The following is a 17,934-nucleotide window of genomic DNA, read 5'->3' on the forward strand; positions in this document are numbered from 1 at the left end:
TGGCCAGTGCCTGGATGACCCTATAGGGGATGTAGGGTGACCCTATATGGTGTCTGGGGGCGTGGCCAATGCCTGGATGACCCTATAGGGGACGTAGGGTGACCCTATATGGTGTCTGGGGGCGTGGCCAGTGCCTGGATGATCCTATAGGGGACATAGGGTGACCCTATATGGTGTCTGGGGGCGTGGCCATTGCAGTGACCCTATAGGGGACGTAGGGTGACCCTATATGGTGTCTGGGGGTGTGGCCAATGCCTGGATGACCCTATAGGGGACGTAGGGTGACCCTATGGGGGGGGGGGGGTGTAGTGGTTGCCATGGTGACCTTATATGGCATTTAGGGGGCGTGGCCGTTGCCAGGATGACCCTCTAGGGACCCCACGGGGGCGTGGTCTCGGTGCTGACCCCGCCCTTGACCCCGCCCAGGTAACGTGACGATGTGGCGGGAGGTGCGGGGGTGTGTCCGGGACGGGAGCTGCACCCAGGAGTGGCGGGGGGACGACGCGGCCTCGCTGAGCGGCTCCTGCTGCGCCGGCGACCTCTGCAACCGCCACCCCTTGTCCAACAAGACCCTCTTCGACCCCGACCCTGCCCCGCCTCGAGCTCCTCCCCCACGGCCACGCCCCCACGGCCACGCCAAGAGTGGCCGACAACGCCACCCACCGGGCCGCCCCCGGCACACGGAACGACACCGTGCCAACCGCCGAGGGTCGGCGCTGGCAGTGCCGTGGGCGCCGGTGACGGGCGCGGCCACCGGTCACCCAGATGTGGCTGCGCTTGACCCCAGCGTGGCCAGCGGGGGCAGGAGGGCCACCGGTGACGGGTGACAAGAGGGCCGCTGGTGGCAGGATGGCGCGGGTGATGGTGGGCAAGATGGCCTGCCAGGGGGTGGTGGCAATATGGCTTGCCGGGGGCGGGGACAAGATGGCCGCCGAGGGTGTGGCAATATGCTGCCGGTGGGGGGGGGCGGGGACAAGACGGTCCCCCTGGCGCCAGGGGAGCAAGGATGGACCAAGGGCCCGTCGGGGCGGGGCCACCCACTGGAGGGGCCCGGGTGGCTCCTCCCCTTCCTGTTGTTGCCCCTCCTCCGTTAGGGCGGGGCCTCCTTGTCCCCTCCCTTTTTAGGGCAGGGCTTCCTTGTCTCCTCCTCTGTTAGGGTGGGGTCTCCTTGTCCCCTCCCCCTTTAGGGCGGGGCCTCCTTGTTCCCTCTCCCATTAGGGCGGGGCCTCCTTTTCCCCTCCCTCTTTAGGGCGGGGCCTCCTTGTCCCCTCCCCCACCGAGCTGGAGGGGGGGTCAATAAAAAGGGTTGTGGCGGAATCTGGGGGGTCCCGGAGTCGTTATTTGGGGGGTGGGGGGGGGGACACAAACATCAATGAAATTATTTTATATGATGTTTGTAGTATTTGTGTGCAAAAGGTGAAGTCACACCTGTGTCACACACCTGCGACACACCTGTGCCACACCTGTCCCCCCCCGACACACCTGGACACACCTGGAGGGCTCGGGGAGCTTTATTGGGGGCCCGAGTGTGAGGGGGGGGACACATGGGTGCGATGGGGAGGTGCCACCTGTCCAGGTGGCCCCCAGGTGTCCAGGGGGGGTCCCAGGTGTCCGGGGGGTGTCCCAGGTGTCCAGGGGGGGTCCCAGGTGTCCAGGTGGGCCCCAGGTGTCCAGGGGGGGGTCCCAGGTGTCCAGGGGGGGGTCCCAGGTGTCTGGGGGGGGGGTCCCAGGTGTCCAGGTGGGCCCCAGGTGTCCACAGCAGCCCCCCCTCAGTAGTAAAGCTCCCGATCCCACCAACCTGGGGGGGCAGAGAAAACACAGGTGAGGGTGGGGGAGCCCAGGTGTGCCCCTCCCCAGGTGTGCCCCCCAGGTGTGCCCTCCCCAGATGTGCCCCCCCAGGTGTGCCCCCCTGGTGTCACTCACTGCCCGGGTGTCTCCTGACTCCCAGTTTCCGGATCTCGTCGTAGACGAGGATGAGGAGCCCAAAGGGCATCGGCACGAGCCACCACTGGAACCTGGGGGGAAGGGGGCACACACCTGGTCAGGTGACCCGGGTGTCCCCGGAGGGGCCAGGAGGGTCCCAGGTGTCCGTGGGGACACCCCGGTGTCTGGGGAGGGGTCTGGAGGGTTCCAGGTATCCCGGGAGGGGGAGGAGGGGCCCGAGGGCGTGTCCAGGTGCCCCAGGTGAGCGGCCACACCTGATGGGCATGAAGTTGAAGATGTTGGGCATCCCGGGGCAGTAGCAGAGGAAGCAGCCGATGGACACCTGGAACACGATGGCCACCACCAGGATGTGGTTCCTGCAGGACAGACGCACCTGAGGCACCTGTGGCACCTGAGATACCTGGGGCACCTGTGGCACCTGAGGTACCTGGGGTATCTATAGCACCTGTGGCACCTGGGGTACCTGTGGCACCTGTGTCAGCTGTGGTACACCCCTGAACACACCTGACACACCTGTACACACCTGTACACACCCCTGAGCACACCTGACACACCTGACACCCCTGAGCACACCTGTGCACACCTGTACACACCTGTACACCCCTGAGCACACCTGACACCCCTGAGCACACCTGACACACCTGAGCACACCTGTCCCGTCCTCCCCCCCCCCACCTGAGGCCCCCTGCTGGAGCAGGGACAGGCCGGCGGGTACTTGCGGATGAGCACGTCTGCGATCTGGCACATCTCGATGCTGATGAAGAACACGGTGTAGCAGGTGTACTGCTGGTACCTGCGCTTGCATGAACGTCTGCGGCACGGCCGCACCTCAGCACGGGGGGCTCAGGGTGAGCACGGGGTCCCAGGGGGGCTCAGGTGAGCACGGGGGGCTCCAGGGGGGGCTCAGGTGAGCACGGGGGGCTCCAGGGGGGGCTCAGGTGAGCACAGGGGGCTCAGGTGAGTGCGGGGGTCCCGGGGGGGCTCAGGTGAGCATGGGGGGCTCAGGTGAGCGTGGGGGTTCCCGGGGGGACGCACCCACTGCTGCCCGTAGCTGTCCTGCAGCTCCTGCTCGTGGGTGTCCTCCCAGCGCGGGCGCAGCCCCAGCACCAGCAGCGGCCACCAGCCCTCCTGAGCCATCGCCACGAAGTAGTCGGTGAACCCCGCGAAGGACTGGATGGCTCCTGGGCCGGGGGGGACACGGGAGTGAGGGACACCCAGGGAACAGGAAATCCAGGGGACAGGGGGCAGAGAATCCAGGGATCAGGACACCCAGGGATCCAGGGGATGGGACACCCAGGGACTCAGGGGATGGGACACTCAGGGACTCAGGGGATGGGACACTCAGGGACTCAGGGGTCAGGACACCCAGGGATCCAGGAGTTGGGACACTCAGGGACTCAGGGGATGGGACACTCAGGGACTCAAGGGATGGGACACCCAGGGATCCAGGGCTCAGGACACCCAGGGACTCGAGGGATGGGACACTCAGGGACTCAGGGGATGGGACACTCAGGGACTCAAGGGATGGGACACCCAGGGATCCAGGGCTCAGGACACCCAGGGACTCAGGGGTTGGGACACCCAGGGACTCAGGGGATGGGACACTCAGGGACTCAGGGGTGGGGACACCCAGGGATCCAGGGGTCAGGACACCCAGGGACTCGAGGGATGGGACACTCAGGGACTCAGGGGTCAGGACACCCAGGGATCCAGGAGTTGGGACACCCAGGGACTCAGGGGTCAGGACACCCAGAGACTCGGGTGCCCCAGGACCAGGGACTCAGGTGTCCCCAAGGCCTGGAGGATGAGGAGACCCGGGCGAGCCGGTTCCTGGAGCCCCCGAGGGTCCCGGTGTTTGGGGACACGACTGCCCAGGGGCCCGGGAGGTCCCAGGTGCGGCCCCCCAGTTGTGAGGGGTCCCCGGGCCCCCCTCACCGATCTGGAAGTACGAATAGGCCGCCAGGGGCTCGTTGACCAGCCGGTCCCGCCGCGGGTTCCGCGGCTTCAGGTGCATGATGTCGCTCTCGGCGCGTTCGTAGGCCAGGGACACCGAGGGGAACTGCGGGCAGGGAGGGCACGGGGGGCAGGTGAGCCCAGGGGAGCCCAGGGGAGCCCCCAGGTGAGCCCAGGGGAGCCCAGGGGAGCCCAGGGGAGCCCCCAGGTGAGGCAGGCGGGCACAGCACTCACGATGTCGGTGCAGAGCTCGATGAAGAGGATGGTGATGCAGCCCAGGGGCAGGGGCACGCTGGCCGTGATGTAGATCAGGTATGGGGTCAGCTCGGGGATGTTCTTGGTCAGGGTGTAGGCGATCGACTTCTTCAGGTTGTCAAAGATCAGCCGCCCTGGGGGACACGGGCAGGTGGGACAGGTGGGACAGGTGGGACGGGGGTCACTGGGGTGGGACAACCCTCCAGGAGCCCCCCAGGTGTTTTAGGGGTTTCTCAGGTGTTTCAGGTGCCCCCCAGGTGTTTTAGGGGTTTCTCAGGTGTTTCAGGTGCCCCCCAGGTGTTTTAGGGGGTTCTCAGGTGTTTCAGGTGCCCCCCCAGGCCCCCACCACCCCCTGCCCACCCTGCTCGACACCGGTGACGATGGAGGCGAAGTTGTCGTCCAGCAGGATCATGTCGGCCGCGTTCTTGGCGGCGTCGGAGCCGGCGATGCCCATGGCCACCCCGATGTCGGCCTTCTTCAGCGCGGGGGAGTCGTTCACCCCGTCCCCTGTCACAGCCACGATGGCGCCCTGGGGACACGGGGACAGCGGGGACGTGGCTGTGGCACCTCAGGGACACTCCTGTGGTGGTGGCGCCTCGGGGACGTGGGGGCTGGAGGGGGGAGTTTGGGGACCCCCGACGTCATCCCGACCACGGGGGCACCTTGGGGGTGTCCCCGTGACGTCCCCGATATCCCCATGTCCCCCAGTGTCCCCAGTGTCCCCCCAGTGTCCCCAATGTCCCCCCAGCGTCCCCCCAGTGTTGCCAATGTCCTCTCATGTCCCCAGTGTCCCCACCAGGCGCTGGCAGCTCTCCACGATGTCTCCAGTGTCCCCAATGTCCCCCCATGTCTCCAGTGTCCCCGGTGTCCCCACCAGGCGCTGGAAGCTCTCCACGATGTCTCCAGTGTCCCCCCAGTGTCCCCAATATCTCCCCAGTGTCCCCAATGTCCCCCCATATCCCCAGTGTCCCCGGTGTCCCCACCAGGCGCTGGAAGCTCTCCACGATGTCTCCAGTGTCCCCCCAGTGTCCCCAATATCTCCCCAGTGTCACCTCAGTGTCCCCCCATGTCCCCAGTGTCCCCGGTGTCCCCACCAGGCGCTGGCAGCTCTCCACGATGTCTCCAGTGTCCCCCCAGTGTCCCCAATATCTCCCCAGTGTCCCCCCAGTGTCCCCCCATGTCCCCAGCGTCCCCCCGGTGTCCCCACCAGGTGCTGGCAGCTCTCCACGATGTCTCCAGTGTCCCCCCAGTGTCCCCAGTATCTCCCCAGTGTCCCCCCAATGTCCCCTCATGTCCCCAGTGTCCCCCCAGTGTCCCCACCAGGCGCTGGCAGCTCTCCACGATGACGAGTTTCTGCTGGGGGGACGTTCTCGCGAAAACCATCTCGGGGTGGGTGCGGAGAAGCCCCTCGAGGGTCCCCGGGGCCATCGCCGCCAGTTCCGCCCCTGTCACCACCCGGGCCCGGGCCTGCCTGGGGGGGGACACATCTGGGGTACACCTGGGACCCCCCAGGACACTCATGTCCCCCCCCAAACACCCGGGACCCCCTACCTGGGGTCCACCTGCTCCAGGGGCAGCCGCAGCCGTGTCGCCACCTCCTCGGGGGTCTCGCTGCCCTCGGAGATGATCCCCACGGACGCCGCGATGGCCTTGGCCGTGATGGGGTGGTCACCTGTCACCATGATCACCTGGGCACGGGGGGGTTGTGGGTCACCCGGGGTCACTCAGGGTCCCCCCGTGTCCCCACAGTGTCCCCCCGTGTCCTCGTCCTCCCCTGTGCCCTCGTGTCCCCCCCATCTCCCCATCCCCAAATCTCACGTGACCCCATGTCACCCCCAATGTCCCCCCTGTCCCGACAATGTCACCCCCATCCCCACGCCCCCCCCAAACGCTCCCTTTGTCCCCCCCATCCCCAGTGTCCCCACGTCCCCCCTGTCCCCACAATGTCACCCCCACCTCCATGCCCACCCAGTGTCCCCATGTCCCCCCATGTCCCCCTGTCCCCCCATGTCCCCATGTCCCCCCATGTCCCCCTGTCCCCCACAATGTCCCCCTCATCCCCATGCCCCCCTAATGTCCCCCCATGTCCCCCTGTCCCCCTCATGTCTCCCCTGTCCCCCTCATGCCCCCCTGTCCCCCACAATGTCCCCCCCATGTCCCCCTGTCCCCCCATGTCCCCCTGTCCCCCCCGTGTCCCCCCCATCCCCACAATGTCCCCCCCATCCCCATGCCCCCCTAATGTCCCCCCATGTCCCCCTGTCCCCCCATGTCCCCCTGTCCCCCTCGTGTCCCCCCCATCCCCACAATGTCCCCCCCATCCCCCTGCCCCCCCAATGTCCCCCTGTCCCCCCGTGTCCCCACCCTGATCCCGGCAGTCCGGCACTTCCTCACGGCCTGGGGGACGGTGGCGCGGGGGGGGTCGATGAGGGACACGAGCCCCGCGAAGCAGAGCCCCTGGGCCAGCTCGGGCAGCGCCTCGGGGTCCGTCCCGGGGGGCACCGTCCCGGGGGGCAGCCAGCGGGCACAGAACCCTGGGGGGGGCACACGGGGGGGTCAGGGGGGTCACAGGGGACGGGGGGGCTGTGGGGGGACACGGGGGGGGTCAGGGGGGTCACAGGGGACAGGGGGGGCTGTGGGGGGACATGGGGGGTCAGGGGGGTCACAGGGGACGGGGGGCTGTGGGGGGACACGGGGGGGGTCAGGGGGGTCACAGGGGATGAGGGAGGTCGTGGGGGGGTCAAGGGGGTCACAGGGGACAGGGGAGGCTGTGGGGGGACGGGGTGGGGTCAGGGGACATGAGGGGCTCAGAGGGGAGGGGACGGGGGGGGACAGGCACCCACTTCCCAGCCACGCCCCAAACAGAACTCCCCCGTGCCCCTGCTCCCTCAGGACCCCTCCTCAGGACCCCTCCCAGCCCCCCTCACTCCCCCAGGACCCTCCCAGCCCCCCCCACTCACCCAGGACCCTCTCCCCTGCTCACCCAGGACCCCCCCAGCCCCCCACGCACCCAGGACCCCCCCAGCCCCCCCCACTCACCCAGGACCCTCTCCCCTGCTCACCCAGGACCCCCCAGCCCCCCCCACTCCCCCAGGACCCCCCCAGCCCCCCACTCACCCAGGACCCTCTCCCCTGCTCACCCAGGACCCCCCAGCCCCCCCCACTCCCCCAGGACCCCCCCAGCCCCCCACTCACCCAGGACCCTCTCCCCGCGCCCCCCCAGCTCCGCGTAGGCCCCCTCGAAGGCCTCTCTCCACTGGGGGTCGAGGGGCAGCTCCTGCCCCCCCAGCAGGACCCCCCGGCACCGCTCCAGGACCCGCTCAGGGGCCCCTTTGAGCACCAGCAGCTGCTGCTCCCCCGCCTCGTGCACCGACACCTGCGGGGACAGGGACACACCTGAGACACCGGGGACAGCTGGGACACACCTGAGACACCGGGGACAGCTGGGGACAGCGGGGACACAGCTGGGACACGCCTGTCACACCCCTCTAACACACGCATCACTTCCCATCCCCTCACCTGTCCCACCTGTCCCGGCCCTGTGTCACCCCTGTGACCCCCTCATGTCCTCACCTGTCCTCACCTGTCGCACCTGTCCCACCTGCGCTCACCTGGAACTTGTTGCTGGAGTTAAAGAGGAGGAGCCCTCACCTGTCCCAGCCCTGTGTCACCCCTATAACCCCCCCATGTCCTCACCTGTCCTCACCTGTCCCACCTGCCCTCACCTGGAACTTGTTGCTGGAGTTAAAGGGAAGCTCCGCCACCTTGGGGTGGCGCCCCCTGGCGGCCGCCACGGGCCCCACCGTCACCTCCGCGAACTTGAGCAGCGCCGTCTCCGACGCGTCACCGATGACGTCACGCTGGGGGCGGGGCCGCAGGTGAGCGGGACACGCCCAGGAAGGGTCGGTGGTCCCTCCCAGTCCCTCCCAGTCGCCCCCAGTGCCCACCTTGGCCACGGGCACGTTGTCCTGGCCCGGTTTGAACTGGGCGCGGTTGCAGAGGGCGATGACCCGGCTCAGCATCGTCCACGTCTCCGAGGACTGGTCGAAGCTCTGACCTGGCACGGGCAGGTGGGGTCACCTGGGGGGGCCCAGGTGTGCGGGGAGGGGTCCCAGGTGGGATATGGGGGTGGATCCAGGTGCCCCAGGTGTGTCCCCAGGTATCCCAGGTACCCCAGGTGTGTCCCCAGGTGCCCCCGTCCCACCCGACTGGTCCTCGGTGGTGTCGGCCTCGTGGATCTGGTTGTCGAACCAGAGGTGGGCGACGGTCATGCGGTTCTGGGTGAGGGTCCCGGTCTTGTCGGAGCAGATCACCGAGGTGGAGCCCAGGGTCTCCACGGCCTCCAGGTTCTTCACCACGCAGTTCTTGCGTGCCAGGCGCTTCGCCGTCAGCGACAGGCACACCTGGGCAGGTGGGCGGGGCCTCAGCACCCTCGGGGACCACCCGGGGCACCCCCGGCACCCTCGGGGACCACCTGGGCACAGGTGAGGCCTGTGGGTCCATGGAGACCCCCCCAGGCCCCCACGGGTTGTGGTGGGACCTCCTGTCTCCCAGTTCAACCCAGTCCAACCCAGCTGAGTTCTGGTGGGACCCCTCGATCAGTGGAGACCTCCAAGCCCCTCCTGGCTCCCAGGTGAGCCCCCCCTGGCTCCCGAAGACCCCCGAGCCCCCCCAGGTTGCGGTGGCCCCTCCCGCCCCCCCGTTGACCCCCCGGGAGGTACCGTGACGGTGGCCAGCAGCCCCTCGGGCACGTAGGCCACCACGATGGCCATGAAGAAGACCATGGCGCGGAGGAAGGGGTACCCGATGACCATGGCCACCACGAAGAAGGTGGCCCCGAAGAAGATGGCGAGGCCAGCGATGATGTCCACGAAGTGCTCGATCTCGATGGCGATCGGGGTCTTCTCGTTCTCCACGCCCGAGGCCAGGCTGGCGATGCGGCCGATGATGGTCCGGTCACCCGTGGAGATCACCAGCCCCGTGGCCGTACCTGGGCACAGGGGAGGGGTGAAGGGGGGATCACCAGCCCCGTGGCTGTACCTGGGCACAGGGGAGGGGGGGACAGGTGTGTGGGGAGGGGACAGAGCGCAGGGATTTGGGTGGCCCAGTGTAACCCAGGTGGGACTCACTCAGGTGGGACCCGGGTGCCCAAGTGGGACCCAGACCCAGGCGTGACCCAGACCCCCAGGTGGGACCCTGACCCCCAGGTGAGCCCAGGTGTGCCCCAGCCCCCCAGGTGTGCCCCAGCCCCCCAGGTGAGCCCCGTCCCACCCTCCAGGCACATGGTGGAGAAGAAGGCGATGTTCCGGGTCTCCAGGGGCGACTCGTGGGTGCACTCGGGCGAGCGCGTCTGCGGCTCCGACTCCCCCGTCAGCGACGAGTTGTCCACCTTGGGGGGGGACAGGCGGTCACACCCCCACCTGTGGGCCCCGGTGCCCCCGGCTGAGCGCCAGGTGAGCCCCCAGGTGAGCCCCCAGGTGATCCCACCTTGCAGCCCTGGGCCGACAGGACGCGGATGTCGGCGGGGACTCGGTCGCCCCCCTTGATCTCCACCAGGTCCCCGACCACGAGCTCGTTGGCGTTGATCTGCTGCTTGGCCCCGTCCCGCACCACCGTGGCTTGCTGGGGGGCACGGGGGGCACAGGGGAGGGCACAGGGGAGGGCACAGGTTAGGGTTAGGCCCCCAGGTGAGGCCCCCAGGTGGGTGGGGCGGGGTAGGGGGTGGGGTCCCCACCTGCGGGACCAGGTTCTTGAAGCTGGCGATGATGTTGGTGCTCTTGAACTCCTGGTAGTACCCGAAGCAGCCGGTGACGACCACGACGGCGATGAGGGCGATGGCCAGGTACAGCTGGGGGGGGGGGACACGACAGGTGAGGGCCTGGTGCCCAGGTACCCCTGTCCTTGGGGTCCAGGGGGGTCCTGGGCATCCACAGCCCCTTCAGGTGCCCCCCAGGTTCCCTCCAGGTGCCCCCCAGTCCCCCAGGTGCCCCCCAGCTCCCCAGGTGCCCCCCAAGTGTCCCAGTTGCCCCCCAGGTTCCCCCCAGGTGCCCCCCAGCTGCCCCCCAGCTGCCCCCCAAGTGTCCCAGTTGTCCCCCAGGTGCCCCCCAGCTCCCCAGGTGCCCCCCAGTTGCCCCCCAGGTGCCCCCCGGTTGCCCCCCAGGTGCCCCCCAGGTGTCCCAGGTGCCCCCCAGCCCCCCAGGAGCCCGTACGTTGTCGGAGGAGCCGCGGTCTCCCTCTCCCTCCTGGACCCCGTAGGCGATGAGGCAAATGGCCGCTGCCACCCACATGAGGCACTGCAGCCCCCCCGCCAGCTGCCGCCCGAACTTCACACACTCGGGGGTCCCGCGGGGGGGACGCAGCTCGTTGGGGCCGTCCCGGAGCAGCCGCTCGGCCGCCACCGCCTCCGACAGGCCCTGGGGGGACAGGGGGGTCAGCAGGGTCAGCGGGGTCAGTGGGGACAGCGGGGTCAGTGGGGTCAGTGGGGACAGTGGGGTCAGTGGGGTCAATGGGGTCAGTGGGGTCAGTGGGGTCACTGGGGCCGTCCCGGAGCAGCCGCTCGGCCGCCACCACCTCCGACAGGCCCTGGGGGGACAGGGGGACAGGGGGGACAGTGGGGACAATGGGGTCATTGGGGTCAGTGGGGTCAGTGGGGTCATTGGGGTCAGTGGGGTCAGTGGGGTCAGTGGGGCAATGGGGTCAGCGGGGTCAGTGGGGTCAGTGGGGACAGTGAGGTCAATGGGATCAGTGGGGTCACTGGGGCCGTCCCGGAGCAGCCGCTCGGCTGCCACCGCCTCCGACAGGCCCTGGGGGGACGGGGGGGACAGGGGGGTCAGCGGGGTCAGTGGGGTCAGCGGGGACAATGGGGTCAGTGGGGACAGCAGGGTCAGTGGGGTCAACGGGGCTGATAGGGGTCAATGGGATCACTGGGGTCATTGGGGACAGCGGGGTCAGTAGGGCTGATTGGGGTCACTGTGAATGGTGGGATCAGTGAGGTCAGTGGGAGCGGGGTCAGTGGAGTCAGGGGGTCAGGGGTCACCTTGGTGACGCTGGTGCTGTACTTGATCTCGAGGTCGTTCACGTCGAGCTTGTGATCGTCCTGTGGGCACCTGGCTCAGAGCTGACCCCTCCCAGTGCCCCCCAGTACAGCCCAGTGACCCCCCCCAGTGCCCCTCAGTACAGCCCAGTGACCCCCCCAGTGCCCCTCAGTACAGCCCAGTGACCCCCCCAGTGCCCCTCAGTATAGCCCACTGCCCCCAGTGCCCCTCAGTATAGCCCACTGCCCCCAGTGGCCCCCCGTGCCCCCATTGACCATCCCAATCCCTCCCAGTCTCTTTCATTCCCTCCCAGTCCCTGCTGGTGCTTCCCAGTCCCTCCCAGTGCCCCCCAATGACCACTCCAGTCCCTCCCAGTCCCTCCCATCTCCTCTCAGTGCCCCCCAGTCCCTCTCAGTGCCCCCCATTGACCATCCCAGTCCCTCCCAGTGCCCCCCAGTGCCCCCACCACATCCATCTCCTTCTTCATGTCCTCCAGCTTCTCCTTCTCCCTCCTCTTCCCGCGGCCCTTTTTGGGGGTCGGGCCCGGCGGCCCCAGCTCGAAACTCTGGGGGGGGGGAAAAAGGTCAAGGGGGGTCAAGGAGGGGGTCGGGGGGTCCCTTCCCCATCCCTTCCCCATCCATCCTTCTCTCCATCCCTCTCTCCTCCCTCTCTCCCTCCCTGTCCTTTCTCCATCTCTCCTCAATCCTTCTCCATCCCTCCATCTCTCCTCCTTCTCTTCTCCCTCGATCCCTCCTTTCCCCCTCCAGCCTTTCTCTGTCTCTCCATCTCTCCTCCATCCCTTTTCCATCTCTCCTCAGTCCTCTTCCATCCTCCTCCCTCCCTCCCTCCCTCTGCCCCTCTCCCCACTCACCTCCTTCCCCATGGCGGCTCCCAGTGCTCCCAGTGCTCCCAGTGCTCCCAGGGCCGTCCCCACCTCCCCTTATACCCCCCGTGGGCACCGCCCCAAGGTGACCCTGCTGGGGGGGAGGGGACACCTGGGTCCCTTTTTGGGGGGGAGGGGACACCTGGACATGTCTGGGTCCCCTTTTTGGGACATGTGGACACACCTGAGCCCCTTTTGGGGGGGAGGGGACACCTGGGTCCCTTTTTGGGACACCTGGACACACCTGGATCCCCATTTTTGGGGGGCAGGGGACACCTGGATCCCCTTTTTGGGACACCTGGACACACCTGGATCCCTTTTTGGGGGGGAAGGGACCCCCCCCAGCCCCAGTGCCCTCGGGCCGCCCTTGATCCCCCCCCCCTTATCAGGTAGGGCCTTATCAGAGCTTTGCCTCGTTAATGATTAATTGATTAATCACAATTAACGCGGATTTATCGCCTTTATCACCCTTATTGGGGGGTCGGGGGGGGGTCTCTGGGTTCCCATCGTGCTTTGCTCTCACTTGGGGGGGGGGGGGGGGGGGGAAGGTGTCCTGGAGGGAGGGGACACGAGAATTTTGGGGGGGGACTCTGGCGTCCCAGGACCCCCCTTAAGGGGACCCGGGCTTCGGGGAGGGGGGGAACAAACCCCCCCCCAGGTGTCCAGAAGGGGTTTAACCCGGCATTTGTCCCCCCAGGAGACCCTGTGGGGGTGTTTGGGGGTGGTTTTGACCCCCTCCTTACTCCCCCAGGAGACCCTATGGGGGTGTTTGGGGATCCCTGGGGGTGTTTTTGACCCCCTTTGCCCTCCCAGGAAAAAAACTCCCCAGGACCCCCCCAAAGCCCCGAAGATCCCCCAAAACTCCCCCAGGAGCCCCCAGAACCCCCCCACAGGCGTCCGGGGGAAGTCCGGGGATTTGGGGGGTTCCGGGTGGGCGGAGACCCCCTAAAAACGGGCTGAGAGTCCCAAACCCCCCAAAAACGGGCTGAGAGTCCCCAAACCCCCAAAAACGGGCTGAGAGTCCCCAAACCACCCAAAAATCCCCCCAAAACCCCCCCGAGAGCGCCGAACTCCCCTGTCACGTGACGCGACGGCCACGCCCACGATGCGTAACGACGTCAGGGGCGTGTCCTTTTGGAGTGGGCGTGACCGGAGGGCGGGGCGTGAGTGGCGTTCGCGCCGCGAAGTGGGCGCGGCTTTGCGGGGAAAGGGGCGTGGCCCGGGCGGGGTGGGCGTGGCCTCAGCAATGGCGGCGCTGCGCGTGCTCGTGGGTGTGAAGCGGGTCATCGACTTCGCCGTCAAGGTGGGGGCACCTGAGACCCCCCGGACCCCTCCGAGACCACCCCAACCTCCCCTGGGACCCCCCCGGGACTCCCGAGACCCCCCAAACCCCCGAGACCGCCCGGAACCCGAATGGCGGGGAGGGGTCACACCTGGGGGGTTACCTGGGGACCCCCAAACCCTCGGGACTCCGCCCCCCTCCCTCCGCCCCGACACACCTGAGACCCCCCCGGTGCCTCCCCGGGACGCGCCCACCCCCCAAACCCTGCCCTGCTTTTCGGTCGGGGGCGGGTCCGGCCCCCAGGACCCCCCGGGACCCCCCGAGACCCCCCAGAACCCCCCGGGACCCCCCAGAACCCCCCGTGGGAGGTCGGGCGGGGCTGTTCGGACCCCCCCGAGCCCCCCCCCCCTAGTGACCGGTGCCCCCCCAGGTGCGCGTGGCCCCCGGGGGGGGGTCGGTGCAGACGCAGGGGGTGAAGCACTCGCTGAACCCCTTCTGCGAGATCGCCCTGGAAGAGGCCGTGCGGCTCCGCGAGGGCGGCGCGGCCGCCGAGGTCGTCGTGGCCACCGTGGGCACCAAGGCCAGCCAGGTGCGTGGGGACACAGCCGGGGCACCCCAAACTCGCGGGGACCCTCCCTGCCCTGCACCCCTGGGACCCCCCGGGGGGGATTTGGGGACGTTGGGGTGACCTGGGGGGGGTGTTGGGGTGTCCTGGGGGGGGGTGTTGGGGTGTCCTGGGGGAGGTGTTGGGGTCTCTGGAGGGGCTTAGGGTGTCCTGGGGGGGGTGGTCCTTGGGGTGTGTTTTGGTGTGTTCTCGGGGGGGTTGGTGTGTCCTAGGGGGGCTTTAGGGTCCTTGGGGTGTGTTTTGGTGTGTTCTGGGGGGGGTTGGACCCCCCCGACCCTCCCTTTTGGCCCCCCAGGAGACTCTGTGGGTGTGTTTGGGGGGGGGGGGTGTTTGGGGGTCCCTGGGGGTATTTTTGACCCCCCTTTACTCCCCCAGGAGACCCTGTGAGGGTGTTTGGGGGTGTTTTGGACCCCCCTTTTCCCCCCCAGGAGACCTTATGGGAGTGTTTGGGGAGGTTTGGGGGGGTTTCTGACCCCCTTTACCCCCCCAGGAGATCCTGTGGGGGTGTTTGGGGCTGTTTTTGACCCCCTCTTGTCCCCCCAGGAGACCCTGTGGGGGGTTTGGGGGAGTTTTGGGGTGGTTTTGACCCCCTCTTGTCCTCCCAGGAGACCCTGTGGGGGTGTTTGGGGGGGTTTTGGGGTGTTTTTGACCCCCCTTGTCCCCCCAGGAGACCCTCCGCACGGCTCTCGCCGTCGGGGCTGACCGGGCAGTGCTGGCCGAGGTGGGGGAGGGGGTGGCCCTGGGGCCCCTCGAGGTGGCCAAGGCCCTGGCCGGGCTGGTGGGGAAGATCCAGCCCCAGCTGGTGCTGCTGGGCAAGCAGGTGAGACCCTCTAAACACCTATAGACTCTATAGAGACCTATAGACCTCTATAGATCCCTGTAGACCCCGCATAGGTCCCCTCTAGACTTCCTATAGACTCCTTGAAGCCACAGCTGGTGCTGCTGGGCAAGCAGGTGAGACCCTATAGGGTCCTATGGACACCCCTATAGACCCCTATGGACCCTTATAGACCCCCTGGAACACCCCTATACACCCTTATAGACCCCTACAGATCCTCTATAGGCCCCCTGAAACCCCAGCTGGTGCTGCTGGGCAAGCAGGTGAGACCCTATAGGGCCCTATGGACACCCTTATAGACCCCCAGGGACCCCCACTGGTTCCTACAGACACCCCTATAGACCCTCATAGACCCCTATAGAGCCCCTGCAGAACCCTGAAATCACAGCTGGTGCTGCTGAGGAAGCAGAGACCCTATAGACCCCTATAGACCCTTATAGACCCCCAGGAATCCTAAAGACACCCCTATAGATCGTTATAGACCCGTACAGACCCCCTATAGACCCCTATAGACCCTGCTGGTGCTGCGGGGCAAACAGTGAGACCCCCCATAGATCCCCTATGGGCTCTCACGGACCCTTACGGACCCTCCTATAGACACCTGTGCACCCCATATAGGCCCCTGTGGACCCCCAGAGCCCCGGGAGGGTCCCTGTGGCCCGGGGGGTGTGGTGGGTCCCCTATAGCCCCCATAGGACCCCCCTGTCCCCCCCCAGGCCATCGATGACGACTGTAACCAAACGGGGCAGCTCCTCGCCGCCATGTTGGACTGGCCGCAGGTACCGCGGGGCACGACGGGACACTGGGGGTGTGCGGCTATCGCGGCATCGACCATAGAGATCGACCATAGAGATCATCGCAGTGCGCGGGGCATGGTGGGACACTGGGGGTGTGCGGCTATCCCGGCATCCGCCGCGGCGCGGACCATAGAGATCGACCATAGAGATCATCGCAGTGCGCGGGGCATGACGGGACAGTGGGGGTGTGCGGCTATCCCGGCATCCCCCGCGGCACCGACCATAGAGATCGACCATAGAGATCATCGCAGTGCGCGGGGCATGACGGGACAGTGGGGGTGTGCGGCTATCCCGGCATCCCCCGCGGCACCGACCATAGAGATCGACCATAGAGATCATCGCAGTGCGCGGGGCGTGAAGGGACACTGGGGGTGTGCGGCTATCCCGGCATCCCCCGCGGCATCGACCATAGAGATCGACCATAGAGATCATCGCAGCGCGCGGGGCATGACGGGATGCTGGGGGTGTGCGGCCGGAGGGGGATAAATCCCATGGTCCTTTGCGGCGGTTTCTGCGCGGGGGGGGGGCAGTTTATGCTGGGAACGCCTCAGTTTGTACTGGGAGGGTGCTCAGTTGGTACTGGGAGCGGCCCTTTCACACTGGGAAGGGCTCCCAGCCCTTACTGGGGCAATCCAAGCCCATACTGGGATGCTCGCACTCCTTACTGTGATGCCCTAATTTCATACTGGGATTCCCCCACTCCATTGTGGGTGGTCCCACCCCGCACTGGGACGTTCCCAGTCCATCCCAGTCCCCTCTGTCCCCAGGGCACCTTCGCCTCCCGTGTCCAGCTGGAAGGCGGCTCCGTGCGGGTGGAGCGGGAGGTGGACGCGGGGCTGGAGACGCTGCGGTTGCGCCTCCCGGCCGTTCTCACGGCGGATCTGCGGCTCAACGAGCCCCGTTACGCCACCCTGCCCAACATCATGGTGAGCGGGGCACCCCCAACCCCCCCCGAGCCAGGGGACCCCCCCCCCACAATCCTGGGAACACCCCCGGAATCCTGGGACCCCCCTCAAACCCCCCATTGACTGGGTAGACCTGGGTGTCCCCCCCCTTTTTGGGTGTCCCCCAAACCCCTGGGTCCCCTTTGGGAGAATTTGGGGATCCCTCCTACCCCCACATCCCTTTTTTGGGGGGGAGGAATGGGGGAGAATTGGGGGGTCCCATCTCCTGGATCCCTTTGTGGGGGGTTGGGGGTGATTTGGGGGTGTTTGGGGGGTTTTAGGGGTAGATTTGGGGGTGTTTGGGGTGGATTTTGGGGGTTTTAGGGGTGGATTCTGGGGGTTTTAGGGGTCGATTTGGGGGTGTTTGGGGTGGATTTGGGTGATTTAGGGGGGTTTGGGGTCTGACTCCATGTGCCCCCCAGAAAGCCAAGAAGAAGCCCCTGGAGGTGATCCCGGCTGCGGATTTGGGGGTCCCCGCGGGGCCCCCCCGGCTCCGGGTGCTGCAGGTTCAGGAGCCCCCGGCCCGGGCAGGAGGGGAGAAGGTGGAAAATGTCCCGGCCCTGGTGGAGAAGCTGCGGAGCTGCGGTCGCATCTGAGGGGGAAACCAGGACGGACCAGTATGGACCAGTGCCCTCCAGGAACCCCCCCAGTAACCCCCAGTGCCTTCCAGCCTGGGCCAGTGCCCCCCCATCCCTGCCTAGTGCCCCCCAGGACCCCCCCACTGTCAGCCCAGGCCCCCCAGTGCCTTCTACTTCCCCCAAATAAAGGCGTGGCTGCTCGATGTCATTGTGTCTATGGCAGTGTGGCCTGAGGGTGGGTCAGATATAGAACCATTTGTTCCCTTTTTATTGGTTTTTTGGGGGGTGGGACCAGTATGGACCAGTTTGGCACTTGGGGGATCCCAGTGGGGGCCAGTTTGTCCCCAGAGCATCCTCGTTTGTCCAGTCCCGTCCCAGTTTGTCCTGGTCTGGTCCCAATTTGGTCAAATTTGACACAGACCATCCCAATTTGTCCCAGTTCATCCCAATTTGTCCCAGTTCATCCCAATTTGTCCCAGTTTATCCCTGTCAATCCCAGTTTATCCCAGTCTGCCCCAGTTTATCTCAGTCCGGTCCCGGTTTACCCCAGTCCATCCCAATTTATCCCAGTGTGTCCCAGTTTGTTCCACTCCGGTCCCAGTTTGTCCCAATTCGTCTCAGTCCCGCCCTGGCCCCGCCCTGTTGCCGAGCAACGTCAGGCTCCGCCCCCGCCACCCAATCACGGGGCGAGCCGTCTACAGGCGGTGGAGCTCGCGCTGACAGTCAGGAGCGCGAACCAATAGGAACACGCGGAGGGCGGGCCCTGCGGGGGCTCCAGCCAATGAGCGGCGGTCGGGCCCTGCA

General features: G+C 67.1%; 3 protein-coding genes across 5 annotated transcripts; 2 read left to right on the plus strand and 1 right to left on the minus strand.

Moving 5' to 3' along the window:
- Positions 1 to 383: 383 nt before the first annotated feature.
- On the plus strand, positions 384 to 936 carry LYPD3 (LY6/PLAUR domain containing 3). 2 transcript variants are annotated; one of them, XM_032677639.1, is made up of 2 exons: positions 384 to 854; positions 906 to 936. In XM_032677639.1, exon 1 carries the CDS (start codon positions 438 to 440, stop codon positions 825 to 827), a length of 390 nt encoding a protein of 129 aa, XP_032533530.1. In that variant the 5' UTR covers positions 384 to 437; the 3' UTR covers positions 828 to 854; positions 906 to 936. The 2 variants fall into 2 exon arrangements, with proteins under 2 accessions (XP_032533530.1, XP_032533531.1); XM_032677640.1 differs by having other exon boundaries at positions 912 to 934.
- A 735-nt stretch (positions 937 to 1,671) lies between these two features.
- Positions 1,672 to 12,205, minus strand: ATP4A (ATPase H+/K+ transporting subunit alpha). The gene is made up of 24 exons (XM_032677648.1): positions 12,055 to 12,205; positions 11,650 to 11,748; positions 11,186 to 11,245; positions 10,359 to 10,562; positions 9,884 to 9,997; positions 9,637 to 9,771; positions 9,421 to 9,538; positions 8,871 to 9,139; positions 8,354 to 8,552; positions 8,097 to 8,206; positions 7,875 to 8,009; positions 7,345 to 7,525; positions 6,514 to 6,683; positions 5,704 to 5,840; positions 5,473 to 5,623; positions 4,513 to 4,681; positions 4,132 to 4,286; positions 3,880 to 4,003; positions 2,980 to 3,125; positions 2,668 to 2,742; positions 2,620 to 2,633; positions 2,199 to 2,300; positions 1,924 to 2,015; positions 1,672 to 1,798 (listed from the first exon to the last, which is right to left on the minus strand). Exons 1-24 carry the CDS (start codon positions 12,064 to 12,066, stop codon positions 1,770 to 1,772), a joined length of 3,000 nt encoding a protein of 999 aa, XP_032533539.1. The 5' UTR covers positions 12,067 to 12,205; the 3' UTR covers positions 1,672 to 1,769.
- A 1,034-nt stretch (positions 12,206 to 13,239) lies between these two features.
- ETFB (electron transfer flavoprotein subunit beta) lies at positions 13,240 to 17,333 on the plus strand. 2 transcript variants are annotated; one of them, XM_032677632.1, is made up of 6 exons: positions 13,242 to 13,369; positions 13,779 to 13,937; positions 14,641 to 14,793; positions 15,528 to 15,590; positions 16,376 to 16,534; positions 16,975 to 17,333. In XM_032677632.1, the coding sequence occupies exons 1-6, from the start codon at positions 13,313 to 13,315 to the stop codon at positions 17,146 to 17,148; spliced, it is 765 nt and encodes a 254-aa protein (XP_032533523.1). In that variant the 5' UTR covers positions 13,242 to 13,312; the 3' UTR covers positions 17,149 to 17,333. The 2 variants fall into 2 exon arrangements, 1 of the variants encoding a protein (XP_032533523.1); XR_004355003.1 differs by having other exon boundaries at positions 13,240 to 13,369; positions 15,528 to 16,534.
- The last annotated feature ends 601 nt before the right edge of the window (positions 17,334 to 17,934 follow it).

The sequence above is a fragment of the Chiroxiphia lanceolata genome, unplaced genomic scaffold (genome assembly GCF_009829145.1).
Source record: "Chiroxiphia lanceolata isolate bChiLan1 unplaced genomic scaffold, bChiLan1.pri scaffold_73_arrow_ctg1, whole genome shotgun sequence".
NCBI lineage: Eukaryota > Metazoa > Chordata > Aves > Passeriformes > Pipridae > Chiroxiphia > Chiroxiphia lanceolata.

Excerpts from the sequence above, each read along its gene's own strand:
- LYPD3 (XM_032677639.1), top strand. The coding sequence starts at position 438 with ATGTGGCGGGAGGTGCGGGGGTGTGTCCGGGACGGGAGCTGCACCCAG.
- ATP4A (XM_032677648.1), bottom strand. Across the intron at positions 9,140-9,420 it reads CTCCACCATGTGCCTGGAGG|GTACGGCCACGGGGCTGGTG; the intron begins GTGGGACGGGGC and ends CCCTGTGCCCAG. Across the intron at positions 2,016-2,198 it reads TTCAACTTCATGCCCATCAG|GTTCCAGTGGTGGCTCGTGC; the intron begins GTGTGGCCGCTC and ends CCTTCCCCCCAG.
- ETFB (XM_032677632.1), top strand. The coding sequence starts at position 13,313 with ATGGCGGCGCTGCGCGTGCTCGTGGGTGTGAAGCGGGTCATCGACTTC. Across the intron at positions 13,370-13,778 it reads TCATCGACTTCGCCGTCAAG|GTGCGCGTGGCCCCCGGGGG; the intron begins GTGGGGGCACCT and ends GTGCCCCCCCAG. Across the intron at positions 13,938-14,640 it reads TGGGCACCAAGGCCAGCCAG|GAGACCCTCCGCACGGCTCT; the intron begins GTGCGTGGGGAC and ends TTGTCCCCCCAG.